The sequence below is a fragment of the Oncorhynchus tshawytscha genome, linkage group LG02 (genome assembly GCF_018296145.1).
Source record: "Oncorhynchus tshawytscha isolate Ot180627B linkage group LG02, Otsh_v2.0, whole genome shotgun sequence".
Lineage (NCBI taxonomy): Eukaryota > Metazoa > Chordata > Actinopteri > Salmoniformes > Salmonidae > Oncorhynchus > Oncorhynchus tshawytscha.
The window spans coordinates 26,653,780-26,673,187 of NC_056430.1; the positions used below are offsets into that span (position 1 = coordinate 26,653,780).

The 19,408-nt window shown below is 44.3% G+C and overlaps 3 protein-coding genes across 4 annotated transcripts; 2 read left to right on the forward strand and 1 right to left on the reverse strand.

Annotated features, from left to right (window-relative positions):
- Window positions 1–1,758: 1,758 nt before the first annotated feature.
- Window positions 1,759–3,558, reverse strand: LOC112262396 (olfactory receptor class A-like protein 1). Its single transcript, XM_024438058.2, has one exon. It carries the CDS (start codon window positions 3,556–3,558, stop codon window positions 2,602–2,604), a length of 957 nt encoding a protein of 318 aa, XP_024293826.1. The 3' UTR covers window positions 1,759–2,601.
- A 6,943-nt stretch (window positions 3,559–10,501) lies between these two features.
- On the forward strand, window positions 10,502–11,650 carry LOC112262388 (olfactory receptor class A-like protein 1). Its single transcript, XM_024438050.2, has one exon. It carries the CDS (start codon window positions 10,521–10,523, stop codon window positions 11,475–11,477), a length of 957 nt encoding a protein of 318 aa, XP_024293818.1. The 5' UTR covers window positions 10,502–10,520; the 3' UTR covers window positions 11,478–11,650.
- Window positions 11,651–12,000: 350 nt separating this feature from the next.
- Window positions 12,001–19,378, forward strand: LOC112218726 (protein PHTF2). Of its 2 annotated transcripts, none has more exons than XM_024379786.2 (17): window positions 12,001–12,284; window positions 12,812–12,924; window positions 13,016–13,072; window positions 13,177–13,246; window positions 13,355–13,513; window positions 13,655–13,835; window positions 14,035–14,152; window positions 14,395–14,559; window positions 14,645–14,884; window positions 14,972–15,100; window positions 15,297–15,566; window positions 15,651–15,782; window positions 15,903–15,989; window positions 16,180–16,335; window positions 17,543–17,638; window positions 18,238–18,363; window positions 18,541–19,378. In XM_024379786.2, the coding sequence occupies exons 2-17, from the start codon at window positions 12,895–12,897 to the stop codon at window positions 18,559–18,561; spliced, it is 2,037 nt and encodes a 678-aa protein (XP_024235554.1). In that variant the 5' UTR covers window positions 12,001–12,284; window positions 12,812–12,894; the 3' UTR covers window positions 18,562–19,378. The 2 variants fall into 2 exon arrangements, with proteins under 2 accessions (XP_024235554.1, XP_024235564.1); XM_024379796.2 differs by having other exon boundaries at window positions 12,001–12,186.
- Window positions 19,379–19,408: the final 30 nt, after the last annotated feature.

A 19,408-nucleotide genomic window follows, 5' to 3' on the forward strand; every position in this document is an offset into this window, starting at 1 on the left:
GCAATGACTGGAAGACTACAGGGACAACTGTTCCCATAGACTGATAGTCATTGTGCTAACGCTAGTTAGCAATTGCACTAACGTAAGACTCTGGAGAAGTAAATAAAGGACTTAATTGCAAAAATCCCGAAGTATCCCTTTAAGATAGAGGGGCGAGGCATGCTCTTTTTGCTGCAATGCCATTGGTCCATGCTGTAAGCTAAAATGCCTCTATTTAGGGCAGGTGAAAAGACAATGAGGCTGACATCAGGCACTTCAGGAAAAGGATTGATCTGGACTACTTCGTTTAATTTACCTTTCAAAGGAAATTTACAGAAACTTTTCGAAGACATCTTCTTTACTTTTTGTTTCCCTTCAATGATTACTCAGAAATAAAATCAAAAAGATTTTTTATTTTGATGAAACTGTTGCTTGATGTTTGATATTTGTGTTTTGTTTTGTTTTGTTTTTAGATATGGATCAAACGAGAACCAAGAGTTGAAAAGTCAATTTCCAGTAAGGTGAGTCAGATTGGAGACTTCCGGTATCGATGTTAAAACAGGGTATGCAGTGACCCAAACCTTCAACCATTTAATTGATAGGGAGCAGTCGTGATATTGAAATCTCATATTCTACTCAGTATTGCAAAAGTAAAAATCATTACAAACAAAACAATGTGACTCTGGGCCACAGAAGCTTAAGCCCCACCTCTACCAATGTCTAACAGGGATAAGGCATTCACCAGGGCCTGGAAAACACTGAAGGAATGGAACAGTACAGGAGCAGGTTGCATCTTGTGCAGTGAGAGGCTGGCACACCTACACAGAGGCCCACACACAATACACAGACACATGGAGTGAACTGTATGTAATTCTTCACTCCTCAGGTTTTCCTCAGTGTCTAATGTTCCATTTTGACTAATTTTGTGATTTTGTTTTCTGACAAGGATCCAAGGAGTACACTGCTTTGAATTGGGGCGAATGAAGGAAAAGACCCATAGGCTGACTGGAATTATCCATGCATTCTATCCTTCATTCCACCGGAGTCTGTGTCATGAACCAATCAGATTTCAGTGGTATGAAGAGTAAGAAACATGGAGTTTATCATCAAGAGAAAATATTTGGAGAGTTGGATTCTTTGCTCTGAATCTTGACTCAAATCAGTAACTTAGCAGGATTTTACCTGAATTTACAGACAAGATCTAGCCCTGTTCGGAAAATAGTTTGGACCATTGTACTGCAGACATAGTGTATGTTGCTATAGATTATGATACAGCATTATGACAGAAACATTTTTTTTTTTACATAGATCAGTAAAAGCCTAACAGAGAGGTGCAAACATGAATAACGTGTTATTTCCTGCATTAGATTTAAGGAATGATTATGTTTATCGATTGGTGTATGACACAGTTGCAATCTCTACACGAACATGGTGGGCAAGGTCAGATTTTTGTTCATTAACATTATACATTCATGGCAGTTTTGTGACCTGCCATACTCTACTGCTATAAATGCATCTAAAAAAACAAGTTGCATCCAACACACAACATTTGAATATATGTGGCTAGGGTATACACAATTCAAAGCCCTTACAAAGAATACATAAAATGTTTGTAGTAATTGCAATTTGATGACTCACTCTTTGTACATAAATCAAGGTTTTGAAGTTGTCATACAGACACCCCTAACCCCACCCCTCCGAGTCCATTTTACTCAGCCTTTGTATTCCGGAAGTGGAATATAACTACATGCAAATGGCAAATATCACCCCTAGCAAGTCAGTCAATCAAGGGTATAAAAGCTCATGCAACTTAATCTAACATCTAATTTGATGGAAATGTCTACATTTATAATGTCAACCAATCATATACTATTATCTTAATAGTCTCATCTTTATTATTTGACCTATAAATGAAAACCATCCTTTTCACATTTACATCAGATATTTATATTCAGAGTGAATCTTTCTTGTTCTAAAGAGAGTTGGTTTTCTCATGCGACTGTACCTGGGTCTCTGTGGGGCAATTAACTACCTTCATTAGCAGTGTGACGCTTCACAGATCTCATTCAAATCGTTAATAACAATGAAAGAGACTGCTGGAAGTCATTTGACAGCTATAGTGTGCTGTTAGTCATCCAGTTATAATGTTTCCATCCAATTAAGATGAAGGAACATAATGAATGAACAAACAAAGCGATAACAGGACAAATATGGAATGATTAATATCATGGCAATTTCACTAATAGGACTTTGACAGAAAAGGCTCAAACACTACTTGTGATGCTCATTTTTAAATTTGTAGGCATGTTCTAGGCACATTTGTAGCAATATATTGGTTTCATGACCTTTGAGTTCCATCAATCCAAGCTTGCCACCAACTTTTCCACATAATAATCAAAACAGCTCAAACATTAACTTTATACAGTATATTAAACAATATTAAACAGAAGAAAAGTTCTTAAAAAATGTTAGTACAAGAGGTCAAGATACTTTTGCCACGCCTTTAACAACGTACAATGTTAGGTCTATGTGTTTTCTACTCCATATTCTAATAGCAACATAATTAATTTATAATCAACATTCTTCATCTTTGTTACCATCTTACTAAAATAAGTCCCTAACTCACACAGTAGATAGTGTAGTGACTTTGTCCTGAACGGGCCTCTCCTGCACCACACACCTCAGCCTGCTGTTCACCTTCCTGTTGGTGGCTATGATCACCAGGGGGCTGAGCGCTGCATACAGCGACGAGAAGAATATGCGCAGGTCTGAGATCAGTGAGGAGTTCATGGTCTTCCTCACTGTGAGGGTGTATACCCACAGTCCATTATCCACCCCATAGAGGACCACATACAGGGTCACCAAGGCCACTACAGCCTTAGCCGCCCGCTGCTCTGCCCCACCGCTGGCCCCAGAGCTGCTGCGGAGTCCCTTCACCTGCTGGCTGTAGCGGTACAGGAACAAAAGGATGACCAGACTGGCCAGGGTCATCATGCCCATAGGTACCACGTCCCTCCCTACCTGGACAGCCCCGTTCACCTGTTTGGACTGCATAGTAGGAAAGCGAACATAGCAGAATTGAACATTAATGCTGTGCTGCATGTTGACCGAGTCATTCCGGGAGCCCAGGGAGAAGGCTATGGCTGCCGAGCTCATGGAGGTATTGATGACCCAAAGAGTGAGGAAGATCACTGCCAGGTAGCGAGCCACCAGGACACGGATGGAGGCCCAGCGGGAGCCGGGAGTAGCGATGCTCAGGCACTGGTAGGCACTCAGCACAAAGGTGAGCCAGATGGAGAGGGAGCGAGACGTACGGTAGACAAAGATCACCCCCTGGCAGCCCGTATCCCCGAAGATGTTGACCAGGCGGAAGGTGGCCAGGGTCTCCAGCAGACAGCGCACGCTTACCACCAGCAGGTTGGCACAGGCCAGGTGCAGCACAATGGCGTCAGCAGGAAGAAGCTGATGCTCCTGGTACAGTGCCAGGAGGAATGCCACGATGACAGCAATGTTTCCTGGAACTCCAACCACAGTGAGAGACAGGTACAGCATTCCCCGGACCATCTCCTCTGATTCCATGGCTGCAGGGATGAAGGATATGAAAATATGTCATAGGCCTATCAGTATTTGTCAATATATTCAATCATCTCAGAAGGCCATTGCATTCATTAGTTATCTTACCTGAGGGGTATGCTTTATGATGCAGTTGGAGTCTGTAGATCACAAGTCTGTTTGTAAAACAGACCAAAGTCCCCATGTCTAGTGAGTTTCCTCGTATTCTTATACTCCTAGAGTGGTTCAGTTGCCGTGGGGAGTGATCAGCATGGTCCACTGACTTTAGGCTGCTTTTCAGTCTCCCTCCAATTACCTGATATCAATACAGATGACTGCATATTTTCCAGCTGTGTCCATATGGCACCAAAACATATGATTAGGACTGAGGACAGTCAGCCAGAATGGAAATATACTGTAGGTCTCAAGAAGTATCTCAATGGGCTCAATGCATTCCCAGCCAGACCGGTCACTTTCAATACTCATGGACTAGATCTACTGCTCTATTTCTATGGTTCCTTTGAATTGCTTTCTGCTATGGTCCAGGTAAGGACTAACAAGGCTACAGTGCCCCCCTATGGAGAAAGATGTGACAAGATAGATAAGTGTATCATTTTTGCCATAGAGCCCCAGAGTGGAGGTGTACTAATACACAAAACCTAGCGGTCAAACAGGGAAATGGATCCAATTGTTTTTCCACCATTCATTTTTCCCATGGGGAATTTTTAGAAACACTTCAAATAATGTCTGTTTTCTATAGACTTACCCTGGTGTGACGTTTTGATAACCATGTCAATCTCTCTCAGTCAAAGTGAGTTTTATCAATTGTATTTGGGCTCTATTTACTCTGATTTAAAAATGCTAGCATCAAAGTAGACATCATGGAAGACTACAAATCCCTGCACGTTATCTCTAGCTGATACCTTTGCTAACAGGTATTGTGTCAATTTAAGACTTGCAGAAGACAGTTCACAGAATTGTCAAGAAATGTATAAATGTATTCATTACGAAATGTAGCTAACATTAGATAATTAATTCAGAGGTTCTTACCTTTGCCTCAATTTGGCAGTCTTGTCCAGATCATCATGGCATTTGTAGTTCTTTATGATAGACACATTAGTAGCTAATTAGAATTGAACTTTTGAGGCGTTAATTACAGGCAAATTTATTGATAAAAGTCCCCTTGTCCTAGAGGGATTTACACGGTTATCAATACGTCACACCAGGGTAAGCCTACACAAAACACAGTCCTTCTTTTAAGTGTTTCTAAAATCCCCTACGGGAAAAATGAATGGCGGAAAAACGATTGGAACCATTTCCTTGTTTCACCCCTGAGGTTTTATGGGTAATGACTCATACTGTGGTACTGACCTAGGAGTAAAATGATTACACCAAACTGAGAAATAATGTGTAACGGCTTTCTTCCGTCGAAGGAGAGGACGAAAATGCAGCGTAGTTCGTGTTCAACATGTTTAATAAAAGACGATAACACTACACAAATACAAAATAACAAACGTGGCAAAACCAGAAACAGTCCTATCTGGTGCAGAGAACACAAAGACAGGAAACAACCACCCACAAACCCCAACACAAAACAAGCTACCTAAATATGGTTCCCAATCAGAGACAATGACTAACACCTGCCTCTGATTGAGAACCATATCAGGATATACATAGAAACGGACAAACTAGACACACAACATAGAATGCCCACCCAGCTCACGTCCTGACCAACTCTAAAACAAGGAAAACACAAAAGAACTATGGTCAGAACATGACAGTAGTACCCCCACCCAAGGTGCGGACTCTGACCGCACAACCTAAACCTATAGGGGAGGGTCTGGGTGGGTATCTGTCCACGGTGGCGGCTCTGGCACTGGACGTGGACCCCACTCCACCATTGTCTTTGTCCACCTCCTCAGCGTCCTTTGAGTGGCGACCCTCGCCGCCGACCTTGGCCTAGGAACCCTAACAAATGGCCCCACTGGACTGAGGAGCGCCTCATGACTGAGGAAACTCCTCCGGACTGAGATGTGGCTCCTTGCAGGCGGGAGACTCTGGCGGCTCCTTGCAGGCGGGAGACTCTGGCGGCTCCTTGCAGGCGGGAGACTCTGGCGGCTCCTTGCAGGCGGGAGACTCTGGCGGCTCCTTGCAGGCGGGAGACTCTGGCGGCTCCTTGCAGGCGGGAGACTCTGGCGGCTCCTTGCAGGCGGGAGACTCTGGCGGCTCCTTGCAGGCGGGAGACTCTGGCGGCTCCTTGCAGGCGGGAGACTCTGGCGGCTCCTTGCAGGCGGGAGACTCTGGCGGCTCCTTGCAGGCGGGAGACTCTGGCGGCTCCTTGCAGGCGGGAGACTCTGGCGGCTCCTTGCAGGCGGGAGACTCTGGCGGCTCCGGACAGGCGGGAGCACCTGTAGGGCTGAGACGGAGAGACAGCTTGGTGCGGGGGGCTGCCACCGGAGGGCTGGTGCGTGGAGGTGGCACTGGATAGACCGGACCGTGCAGGCACACTGGAGCTCTTGAGCACCGAGCCTGCCCAACCTTACCTGGTTGCAGGGCGACCGGGAGCATTCCAGTGTGGAGAGGTGGAATAGCCCGCACTGGGCTGTGCAGGCGAACCGGGGACACCAGGTGTAAGGCTGGTGCCATGTACGCCGGCCCAAGGAGACGCACTGGAGACCAGGTACGTAGAGCTGGCTTCATGGCACCTGGCTCGATGCCCACTCTAGCCCGGCCGATACGAGGAGCTGGTATGTACCGCACTGGGCTATGCACCCCCACTGGGGACACCGTGCGCTCCACAGCATAACATGGTGCCTGCCCGGTCTCTCTCGCCCTCCGGTAAGCACAGGAAGTTGGCGCAGGTCTCCTACCTGGCTTCGCCACAAGACATTTTTGGGGCTGACTCTCGGGCTTCCATCCGCACCGCCGTGCTGCCTCCTCATACCAGCACCTCTCCGCCTTCGCTGCCTCCAGCTCTTCTTTGGGGCGGCGATATTCTCCTGGCTGTGCCCAGGGTCCTTTTCCGTCCAACTCGTCCGCCCATGTCCATTCCTCCTTGCGCTGCTCCTGCCTGTCACCACGCTGCTTGGTCCTGTTGTGGTGGGTGGGTCTGTAACGGCTTTCTTCCATCGAAGGAGAGGAGGACCAAAATGCAGCATAGTTCGTGTTCAACATGTTTAATAAAAGTCGATAACACTACACAAATACAAAATAACAAACGTGGCAAAACCCAAAACAATCCTATCTGGTGCAGAGAACACAAAGACAGGAAACAACCACCCACAAACCCCAACACAAAACAAGCTACCTAAATATGGTTCCCAATCAGAGACAATGACTAACACCTGCCTCTGATTGAGAACCATATCAGGACATACATAGAAACGGACAAACTAGACACACAACATAGAATGCCCACCCAGCTCATGTCCTGAACAACACTAAACAAGGAAAACACAAAAGAACTATGGTCAGAACATGACATAATATATGAGCACTGTGTGGTTTGCTTTACTTTGTGATTGATGCTTGTAATGAAATCAGTAACAAGTGAAACAAAGAGCATGTTTCAAATCAAATTTTATTTGTCACATACACATGGTTAGCAGATGTTAATGCAAGTGTAGCGAAATTGTGCTTCTAGTTCCGACAATGCAGTAATCTAACCTAACAATTTCACAACAACTACCTTATACACACAAGTGTAAAGAAAGGAAGAATATGAACGGCATAGGCAAGATGCAGTAGATGGTATCGAGTACAGTATATACATATGAGATGAGTATTGTAGGGTATGTAAACATATATAAGAGGCATTGTTTAAAGTGGCTAGTGATACATTTTTTACATCAATTTTTCCATTATTAAAGTGGCTGGAGTTGAGTCAGTATGTTGACAGCAGCCACGCAATGTTAGTGGTGGCTGTTTAACAGTCTGGTGGCCTTGAGATAGAAGCTGTTTTTCAGTCCCTCTGTCCCTGCTTTGAAACACCTGTACTGACCTCGTCTTCTGAATGATAGCGGGGTGAACAGGCAGTGGCTCGGGTGGTTGTTGTCCTTGATGATCTTTATGGCCTTCCTGTGACATCGGGTGGTGTAGGTGTCCTGGAAGGCAGGTAGTTTGCCCCCGGTGATGCGTTGTGCAGACCTCACTACCCTCTAGAGAGCCTTACGGTTGTGGGCGGAGCAGTTGCCATACCAGGCGGTGATACAGCCCGACAGGATGCTCTCGATTGTTTCCTGTCACCTTGCCCTGGTTAAAAGCAGTGGTTGCGCTTTCAGTTTCGCGAGAATGCTGCCATCAATCCACGGTTTCTGATTTGGGAATGTTTTAATAGTTGCTGTGGGTACGACATCTCCGATGCACTTTCTAATAAACTCGCTCACCCAATCAGTGTATTCGTCAATGTTGTTTAACGCAATGCGGAACATATCCCAATCCACGTGATCGAAGCAATCTTTAAGCGTGGAATCTGATTGGTCGGACCAACATTGAACATACCTGAGCGCGGGAGCTTCCTGTTTTAGTCTCTGTCTATAGGCAGGAGCAACAAAATGGAGTCGTGGTCAGCTTTTCCGAAAGGAGGGCAGGGGAGAGCCTTATATGCGTCGTTAGAATAAAGTTAGAATAACAATGATCCAGGGTTTTACAAGCCCTGGTTGAACAATCGATATTGTTGTTAAAATCCCCAGCTACAATGAATGCAGCCTCAGGATATGTGATTTCCAGTTTACATAGAGTCCAATAAAGTTTGTTCAGGGCCATCGATGTGTCTGCTTGGGGGAGGGGGGGGTATATGCGGCTGTGATTATAATTGAAGAGATAATTGGTAGATAATGCCGTCGACATTTGATTGTGAGGAATTCTAAGTCAGGTGAACAGAAGGACTTGAGTTCCTGTATGTTGTTATTGATGTCATTGACGTCTCACTGTCATTGTCACCTCTGTCAGAGATGAAAGTGATGCTTAAGCAAGACACCATGCTCTATAAAAACACATAAGAAGTTTAAAAAAAATATATCTCCCTGTAAGTGGATCCCACTCCAAGGAGTGTATACATATTAGTGTACACCTCTACCCCTCCTCATTAGTCTTTAATAAGACATAATGTCTCCCACAGAGAGCGATGGGGATACGAGTAGGGTGGCAGAAGAAACAGGACAGGAGAGTAAATAACTTGGTGAACAGAGTAGCTTTTAGAGATTTTCAACAGTCATCTGTAGTTTGTGACAACCTCTGAGGCAATGAATAATGGATCAATAAAGTAATTAGAAGCGGGGGGGGTCTGGTCTTTGGAGGAAACACATTAAAACCGTCTGCTCACTGACTTGGAACACATGATCAAATCCCCAGAGAAGAACATGCATGAGCCTGCTCTTTAATTAGTCCTGTACTCATATAAACATTTTGATACACACATGGGGAAATAACACCTTTACATTATGTAACCCAGAGAGTGCTTCCAGGATGTGTTTAGCAAATTAAATTAAAATGTCACCTTCGCCTTTATCAAGGATTCTTCAGTATTGGTTGACTTTCTTCTAAGTTTGACTATTAGTCAAAGGGCTGTGCAGTCTAAATGACACATTATTGGAGCAACACTTAATTACAAATGTACACTGTCTGGATTGCATAGTGCAGAAGAGTATTGGTGGAACAGGATGATTGTTTTGGAAAACTCTAAGTAGAACCATACAGGGTTCTTCGGTTTGTCCCCATAAGTTAACCCTTTTGGTGCTGGGTAGAACCCTTTACAGATGGTTCTATCTAGAACCCTCTGTGTAGGGTTCTTCAAAAAAAACACTGTATATGGTTATTTCTAGAACCCACAATGAACGATTTCACCAGCCTTATTTGCCTTTAAAATGTTATTATATATGGCAATACATTATATACTGTGTATCATAATGCCTTTCTTTGAGTGCCTAGTTATACCCTAACACGGGTTTACTGGCCACATCAGGCCTGCGCGTCACATTATGCTGGCTTGCAAAGTGATATGTAATTCCTATTGGAATCCAGCCATAGTTAGGATATCCAACAAGTGAAATTGTTAATCACCCTCAACCTGCATTCAGTATGACTGCCAGGTAGGGAATTTTGAATACTGAGACTTCCAAAAACAGTTCTTAGGATGTTAAAGGTTCTCTGTAGAACCCTTTGCCTTACAAAGAACCCTTGTCTTCCAAAAAGGGTTCTTCTGATCAAAACGGTTCTTGGTAGAATCTTATCCCTCTGCAAAGAACCCTTTTGGAACCCTTTTTTTCTAAGAGTGTAAGTGAATAAAGCAGTATTAAGAATAGAGAATAGAACATCAGAATATAAGGTTACTCTCCCATTGCTCCCAATTAGAACAGACATCTGTTATTGCTGGATAATGACCTGTGCTGCTGTGTGCCAAGGTGACATACTCCCAGGACAGGAGAGAACAGATGAGAGCAGTGTAAGGGGCCAGCTGTGCATGTTAAAACCTCTAAATGACTTCCTAATAGCTTCATCAAGCTGCTTTTACATCAACAATAAAAAATACCTCTGCTGGGGTATGGGAACACTAAGACTGAATCTTACCCCTTGACTAGTTTTGCCAAATTATTACTTTTTTTTCTTTAATTGAAGTTCCAATAGAATATGGCCATTGATTGCTGCCATCAAAAACATGTAGAGTTGTTCTTATTCTTGTTTACATATTGTAGTGGTTCTTACATCTTTAGGAGGGGTGGGGTGAGTGTTCTAATGTTGTCCCCTAATAATCCCCACAGACTAGAACATGCTATATATTGAAATTACAGGGGCAATTAACCACAATGAATGCTCAATACTGTGTTCATGCTTCTTTATCAATAGTTGCAGGTAAGAATATGCTTCTGCAATCCTAGTCTAATAGAGAGTGCAATAAGTAACATTTTTTCACAGTTGGTGTATTCATAAATCTGTTTAACAAACTTCATTTTCTGTCTCTATTCTTCAGTGTGGTACCCAAGTTAAGTATCATGTTGGATCTCTGTGTCACCATCAAAGGGGTGTCCTTCCTGTTGCAAACAGGGTTAGGGTTCCTGGGGAACACCCTGGTGCTGCTGGCCTACACCCAGGTCGTCTACTCTGAGTACCGACTCCAGCCTGTGGACATAATTCTCTGCCACCTAGCCTTCGTTGACCTGCTGCTGCTCCTCACCCGCTGCGTCCCCCAGACTATGACTGTGTTTGGCCTGCGTGACCTGCTGAATGACCCGGGCTGCAAGGTGGTCATCTACACCTACCGCATCGCCCGGGCTCTGTCAGTGTGCATCACCTGTATGCTCAGTGTGTTCCAGGCAGTGACCATCGCCCCTGCAGGTGGACCCTGTTTGTCCAGGCTTAAGGCCCGGCTTCCCAGGCTCATCGTGCCCACCATTGCAGGGCTGTGGCTCTTCAACATGGCTGTATGCTTCGCAGCTCCACTTTTCTCTATTGCCCCTCGCAACGGCACGGTGCCTGCCTTCACCCTCAACCTGGGCTTCTGCCATGTGGACTTTAGGGACAGGCTGTCCTACAAGATCAATGGAGTGGTTGTCTCTACACGGGACTTTGTCTTTGTGGGGCTCATGTTGTGGTCCAGTGGCTACATCCTTCTCCTCCTCCACCGTCACAGCCGCCAGGTGAGAAGCATCCGACGATCATCCCAGGGTGGAGGAGCTGAGACTAGGGCTGCCAAGACAGTGATCACCCTGGTGGTGTTGTATGTTGTATTCTTCGGCATAGACAATATCATCTGGATTTACATGCTGACGATAGATAAGGTGTCTCCAGTGGTAGCTGACATGAAGATCTTCTTCTCCTCCTGTTATGCCTGTCTCAGCCCCTTTTTCATCATCAGCTCCAATAAGAAGGTCAAGAGTAAGTTGGTGTGCGTGGCAGCTGACCAAGAGCAGCCATCAGTCGACACCCAGGACTCCAATGACAAGATGTAAAATACTCCCAAAATTCTGGGCAGATTTATTTTCTTTTTCTGGGGCTATTAATACCTCATGGAGGGTTTTGCTGTGATTAATTTGTGTGATTATGCCTATGTAGCCTACTTCTTATAGGCATTTTATTTATTTGTGTAAATTATTGACAGTTTTCAGGATTTTAGATTGAACTAGTCTGACCTGAGGTTTGAAACTATATTATCATTATATTGGACAAGTAAGGAACTGTGAAGATAGACGGCAAATGCACTAGCATAAATTACAACAATGTCGTCCAGCTATACTTTTTAAAATAAATATAGCTATATGAAATGCAATGGAAATGAACATAATATTTACAAAAAAATAATAAAAAAATATTTTCTATTCTGTTCTATGTAGCTATTTATTTTTTACTGTATTCCATACGCATATATTTTATTGTGGAGTACGCTCTAGCTGTCACAGGTTTTCCATTGGAATGTGGAGTTTCCACAGGCCACACGCGCAGCGGTTGGCTGCACAGATTTGACAGTTCTGACAGAAATGTCAACAAACAAGCAGGCTCCGATCAACCCGGAAAAAGGAAGTGCAAGAGCCTAAAAAGAGTTGTTTCGGTGTGCATTCCTGGGAATTCGACTTCAAATACAACTGATAGCAACGATTGGTGAAATCGTTTTGATAACTGCAGTAAAAGAGAGTTACTCATAAATCATTGCAATCCCTACAGGTGAGATGCTGCTCACGTTAACTGGATAGTTTACGTCGTCGAGCCGCGCGCCACTCCTGGGCTGAAGAAGAGCTGGCGAGATAACTCTTTGTTTAATGGTAGCTAGCTTGCTAACGTTACTTGTTTCTAATCTATATAATGTAAATGTGGCACGAATCTGTTTACCTATTTTGAATGGTGGCAAGTTCCAACGTGTTTTGTACGAGTTGAAAAGTATAGCGGAGGTTGAATGAATGATGGCGAAGCAGAGCTAGTTTGCAAATCACACTGCGACATCCCGCTTGATGATACTGCTCCGGGATGATGGTTTTACTGGCTGTTTTTAGAATGATCACTAGTACAGAGTTTCACCTGAACACAGTTGAACAATTGTATCACCTATCTTCAACCACATTATCCTTTGGGCTAAATTGAGATTAGTTGAATTTCTATATAGTTATTTTTTGTAATGGGGTAACAATTGTACATGCAGCACAATGAAGTGCTACAGTAAGCTACAATTAGCTAGCAGTGGTAATTTCTGGTATTGAGTGAACATGTTGTGGAAGGGCCCATTGTACTCCACAATGCCATTGTTTTTGCTTAATCTCTAATGTTCTCTCCTTTGTTTTTGTTGTTACACAAGCCTGGGTTGCAGCCAGATCTTATCTGTCCCTGTGTCCCCTCTGAAATGACCTGACACTGAGTGTTCACCACAATCATAAGACAATGGCGAGAATAGCATGGTATCAAGAGAAGGTAAGACATGCTGGATTTACTGACAATGTAATGAGGGTCTAAAATCCCTTACATGGTATAATAAAACTGAAGTGTGTCCATGTGTCAACAGATCGGTGCATATGATCAGCAGGTTTGGGAGAAGTCTCTGGAACAGGCTGAACTTAATGTAAGTTCATGATGTTTGGTCTAATATGCTCATATTTCACCAGCAATTAGATTAATGGCATATGTGATCAGTATTTGTTAGAAAGATAACTGTCTCTCACACAGGGCATGGACTGTAAACCAAAGAGGTCCGGTCATGTCAAGCCAGACCTCATTGATGTTGATTTAGTAAGAGGTGAGTATCCATTTATTACAAGGTGTATATGTATGCTCATTTGCACTATTTGCTTATTGGATGGATATGGTGCATGCAACGCTATAGATTGTCTCTCTTCTTTTTCAGGATCTACATTCGGCAAGGCCAAGCCCGATAGTCCATGGACGGCGTTGACCCGTAAGGGCCTGGTCAGGGTGCTCCTCTTCCCCTTCTTCTTCCAGTGGTGGATCCAGGTGACCTCCAGGTCCATCTCTACCTGTATCCTGTTGCTCTACTTCATGCAAGGTAAACTCACCTCTCACCTTAACTTTACTTTAGGAATGATGCAGATGTATGCTGTGGAATCCAATATACTTTTTCATAAACCTAAATGGGTCTGTAACTCTCAGTCCCCTAAATAGTATATTAATGGCTTTCTCTCTGTAGTGGCTGCAGCAATGTTGTACGTGGAGGTTCCTGCAGCCAGTGCTAGTGAGCAGTTGGGGCCTATGTGTCTTATGTTATTGCTGGGGACAGTGCACTGCCAGATAGTGTCCACAGAGTCCAACCGGAGCCCTTCAGTCAGTCCTGTCAGCAGCAGCAGCACCAGCCCTGCACGCAGGAGGAGGTATGGTTCTTATTGCCAGTAACACACACACACTGCTAACACACACACACATGCTGTTCACAAACATGCTGTTCACACGCATGCTGTTCACAAACATGGTGCTCACACACATGCCGTTCGTACACATCCTTTTATAGACTTGCGCAAACTGCTCCCACACTGTATAACATGTTCCCTTATTTTCTCACCCTTCATTCAGGCTAAGGAAGGGTAAAGGATTGAAGAGGACAGAGGGACAGGGGAACGATGGTGACACTGAGCTGCAGCTTTGGCAGCTAGAGGAAAACCAAAGGTTGTACAGATCAGAGGAGAGAAGGGTAAGGTCAAACAAACAATGATCAGATCCTTTACCTGATCATAAAACAATGACTGTTTGAGTCAAGCAGTCATTAAAAGAGTTCCAGTTTTTCCTTTTTTTCAAATTTCAAACATTTGTTTCCTTTGCGTTGCCTTAGCAAACTTGTATAGAGGCTGGGTTTTTGTCTGTGATTTACATTTTGGGACACTGGATTTGCTGTTTTATCCAGCTAATTCTATTTCTGTTTTTGATGTTGTCCAGACAAATCAGAGAAAGTCAGGCTTTGGGGCCTCTGATGAGCTTTCCAGTGAGGAGGAAGAGGATGATAAGGAAGCAAAACCACCCACTAGTGTAGCTGGACCAACACCTACCACTGTCCTCAGGAAGAGACACCTTCACTCCTTCTCAAATCCCTCACCACCTGAGGTAAACCCTAAGACAGTGAGTCCTGCTCTTTGTAGCCTGAGTGAAAGGTGGACATTTAGTTTGACCAGTCCTATTATTTGCACAGGAGGAAAGTAGTGGAGGTGCCAAGGACACTAAGGTGAACCCTCGTGAAGTGGAGCACCTGAGGATCGAGGGCTCGCGCCCGGCCTCTGACACAGATGATACTATGTGGGAGGATCTTCTTCAAGGGCCTGACTCCGCTTCCACTGGCAGCAGTGACAGTGAGGGGGAGGGGCGGTACTGCCCTGGCCTGACTCTTCCCCCATCCACCACTCTCAGCAGTGATGATGAGAACCTACAGCAGGTGGGTCTCCACCACCATACCCTGTCACCTAATATGTAACCTCAAAAAGGCTTAGTATATCAGCACACCAACTTTTTCTCCTCACAGGGCCAACTATCGTGGCTGCAGGCGTGCCACCCATCCAGAGACCGGGTCAGTGCCATCATCTGGGAGCAGGGGGAGTGCAAGAAAGCAGACATGTCAGTACTGGAGATCAGTGGGATCATCCTCACACGGGTACACCTCCTATGACCACTTCATTACACTCACTGATGCCATTTTGGTATAATTAACACACGTTCAATACAGAGTGAATGCTGGTGTGTAATGCTTTAGGGCTGGAATGGGTTTCTTAAATAGAAACACCATACTGGCTCTGTACTCTGTGCCCCATAACTCTGTCCTCCTAACAGAGGTGATATCTTGTCTGTAGGTGAAGGTGGTGGAGCAGGGCATGGGTTACCTAGCCCTGGGGGGGTTGGTCACTGCCACACTGGTGCTGCTTCCCTTTGGCTTCCGCCTGGCACAGCGGCTGGACATGACACGCCTGAGCGCCCTGTCTCTGGCTGAGCTGGCTGTCATGGCGGTGGGGCCACCCGACGCCAAGACCTACGCCTTCCTCTTCATCACCACTGTGGAGAGGCTCTGCCTTACAGGCATCTTCTTCTTCATGATGTGTGTGGCAGAGAGGACCTACAAACAGGTCCGCATGTTAGTCCCACTGTTGTAGACTTACTACAACACAATGAATACGCTGTAAATGGTGTGGCTGTTTCTCTTTCAACAGAGGCTTGTTTTCGCCAAACTCTTCAACCACATCACATCAGCACGAAAGGCCAAAAAGTCGGAAATACCCCACTTCAGGCTGAAGAATGTGCAGAACATTAAGATGTGGCTGTCGCTCCGCTCCTTCCTCAAGGTCTGAGTTCTTCTCACTACTCAGATGCCTTTACTTCAACGTATGGTTTTGCCACTAGGGGAGGATGAAGCCCCTGCCCTCATTGAAATGTCCCCAAATATGTTTTCCTATTAACCACAGAGACGTGGGCCCCAGCGTTCTGTTGATGTCATCGTCTCCTCCATATTCCTCCTGGCCCTTTCTATCGCCTTCATCTTGTGTACACAGGTCAGACATATCTATAAAAAGAGTATACTTTGTTTGATAAATACACAAGATTCCAGTAAACACACCATGATTTACCATCCACATAAAAAAATACCTGTATAAGACCGAATGTGCATTTGTTAAGCTCCAACCTGTACAAACAGAATAGATTTAAGATAATGAGTACTCATTTTCTATATCTAACTGCCAGCTCCTAAACAGTCACCACACATTCCTGGACTCTGAGACCAACTGGGAGCTCATGGTGTGGGGTTCCTCTCTCATCCTCTTCCTGCTCCGCCTAGCCACCCTGGGCTCCGAGACCAACTGTAAATACAGCAACGTGTCAGTGCTGCTTACCGAACAGGTAAGGCCCCCTGCTACACACACAATCAAGGTTCGCATTAACGCAGGATTCTGCATTTTTTACGCAGAAAGGGAAAGATAGAAAAAAAGATCTGCTGCATTTTATAAACACAGATTTTAAAATGCTTCTTCTTGTAAATTCTGCTCGGCTTCAGTCAGGGTTCGCTCCAAATCATGAATGGAAAAGGACTAATTTCGTGCATCAGTTGCACTTCTACACTCGGATGAAATATCTTTGCTCTTGTCATTGGATCACCAGACAGCGTTCTGACTGATGTAGGCTACTTTTCTCTGGTACTTTCCTCCAGTTTAGTTTTTTCTGGTAGCAAGTTAAAATGCAAGATTAACTTCGAACAAAACTTCAGGAAATGTTGTCGGCTACATTATTTTTGTGATAAACATTAGAAATATGGCCATGCATCGTTTTTGCAAAAAATACCTTGCTTTTTCATTGTAAGCTAACTTACTTGTGTGGCTGCTAGCCAAATAGTGTTACCCTTCTGTTGTCATCTGATGAAAACAATTTTCTGCCAAATGTGTTGCACAGCCAGCTACAACTGGGTATTCCACGTGGAGAAGCTTCTAGAAACAATGGGGTAGTTCAATGCAGTAGTGAAATGCATGTGCGTGTCTCTTTGATGTTTGAGAGAACTTGATTGATGTCGTTTTTGGCCAATGAATGCATGATGTCCGTTGAGTGTTCACTACTTTAACATAGATGTGCTATGATATTAAGCTAGTGATGTTTCAAATGTCCTCTTTGGACACGTTTACCGAAACAGTCCACTCACACCAACGTGTGTTAGCTGAGACATGCACCGTAGTTCACTGCCTTGGATGGAGAAACACATTGCTAATACTAGCTACACCAAGCACCTCTGCGACCTTCATTTCTTAATCATGGATATTATATTCAATCTCCTCTGGAGGACGTGTGGGTTACAACGGGTAAAGTAGTTCTCCGATCACAAGAACGCAGCCAGGTAGGATTCACATCAACATCAAAGCTCTTCTCTTTCCCTCTGGACATGCACAGGTGCCTTCTGGGAATAATTAAGTGCTTTGCAATAAAAGTCTTAAAGGGGTACTGTCAGTAATAATGACTCAATATAGTTTCAGAATAAAAGTATGATACAAAAATCTATGCTACAACTCTATTGAAGCAAAAACTTTAATACATCTCCCTCTCAATTATTTTCTTATTTCAGATCAACTTGTATCTTAAGATGGAAAAGAAGCCCAACAAGAAAGAAAATTTGAACATAGTGAACAATGTTCTGAAGCTTGCAACAAAACTAATGAAAGTAAGGATGTCTCTCAACTTCAGCCCATCATGACTTTTTTGACTTTAGTCAAATCTACTGAGCTGAGAGGCCTCCTGAGTAACACAGCGGTCTAAGGAACTGCATCGCAGTGCTAGCTGCGTTACTACAGATCCAGGTTTGATACCGGGCTGTATCGCAGCCGGCCGCAACCGGGAGATCCATGAGGCGACGCATAATTGGCCCAGCGTCGTCCGGGTTTGGGGAGGGTTTGGCCGGCCAGGATGTCCTCCCAGACGCATGCACAATGACACGGTCGCCAGGTGTACGGTCACCAGGTGTTTCCTCCGACACATTGGTGTGGCTTGCTTCCGGGTTAAGCGACATTGTGTCAAGAAGCAGTGCGGCTTGACGGGGTTGTGTTTCAAAGGACGCATGGCTCTCGACCTTCACCTCTCCCGAGTCCGTACGGAAGTTTCAGCGATGGGACAAGACTGTAACTACCAATTTGGGAGAAAAAGGGGGTCAAAAAAATGTATCCTAATAAATAAAAAAGAATCTACTGGGCTGGTAGTTGTTTATTCAGCATAACGTGCAGTGAAAGCATCTCTGACTGGGTTTTCATACCAACCCTTTTACAGGAGCTTGACACCCCCTTCCGACTGCTGGGGCTGACTGTGAACCCTCTCATCTATAACATCACACGCGTGGTCATCCTGTCTGCAGTCTCCGCTGTGGTCAGCGACCTGCTCGGTTTCAACATCCGAGTGAGTGGAGACACTTCTAATCCTACAATGCTGTTGCTTAACACTAATATTTTTGCCATACAGTGAATCTTCACCTTTGTCAGAGTTGTTTTCCTCCTGGCACATGTGCATTAACTTCCAAAAGTGAGTATATATGCTGGGTTTTTAAATGTGCCCTCTTTGTTGTCTCTCTTACAGCTGTGGAAGATTAAGCCTTAATGTGAACTTGCTAAACCACTAACTGTTGGATACTGGAGACTCTGCCAACTCCTACCATCCACAGCTGGCAATCTGTGCAAACCTACTGAGTGATCGCCTATGCATCTCTGTGCCTTCCCAGAAACATTGAACTTTAAATTACACAATACCATTGTGGTCATACACAAGCATGAGCGCTTTACAATCAATGATACACACATCCCTGGCTATGGAATCATTGTAGCCTGAACTGATCTGCTGCAGCAGTTCCAGTGCCAAGACCTGGACCAGGCCACTTCCTGGTTCTTACTCTGAGAAACAGTAGCCAATGGGTGCCTTCTGAACACTGAGAAATTTGTTGGCCATTTGAATGTGAACCATTTCAAGACGTGGAGAAAGGATGGAATAGGAAACAAGAATGAACAAACTGTTATGAAAGAATTTGACATTCCAGCGTGGTTTGACATGTAGACAGCGTAAAATACTTTTAAGATGAAAAATGTTAATACAGATCTTCAGAATTGGTTAATTGCTTTGTTTTATAGGAAATATTTAACTCTACTCTAAACCAATGTTGTGATATTTTAAGGGCAACGTGCTATAGCTTTTATTGGGGCTTTATTTATTTGGGGTTTGTCATTATTTCATTTCATTACTGACATAATAGTACACAGATTGTAACATTTGGACCGCCATCATGACCTTAGCAGAACATAATGGTCTTCAGTGCTAAGCAACTATTCACAAATAGTGTAGTTTGATTTTAAAAAATGTTAATAGGCTATAAATTAGCTTACGTTTTATTTCCTTTGATAATAAATCTTTCACAATTATTTTATTACTGCTGTCTGGTCAGTGCACATACTTT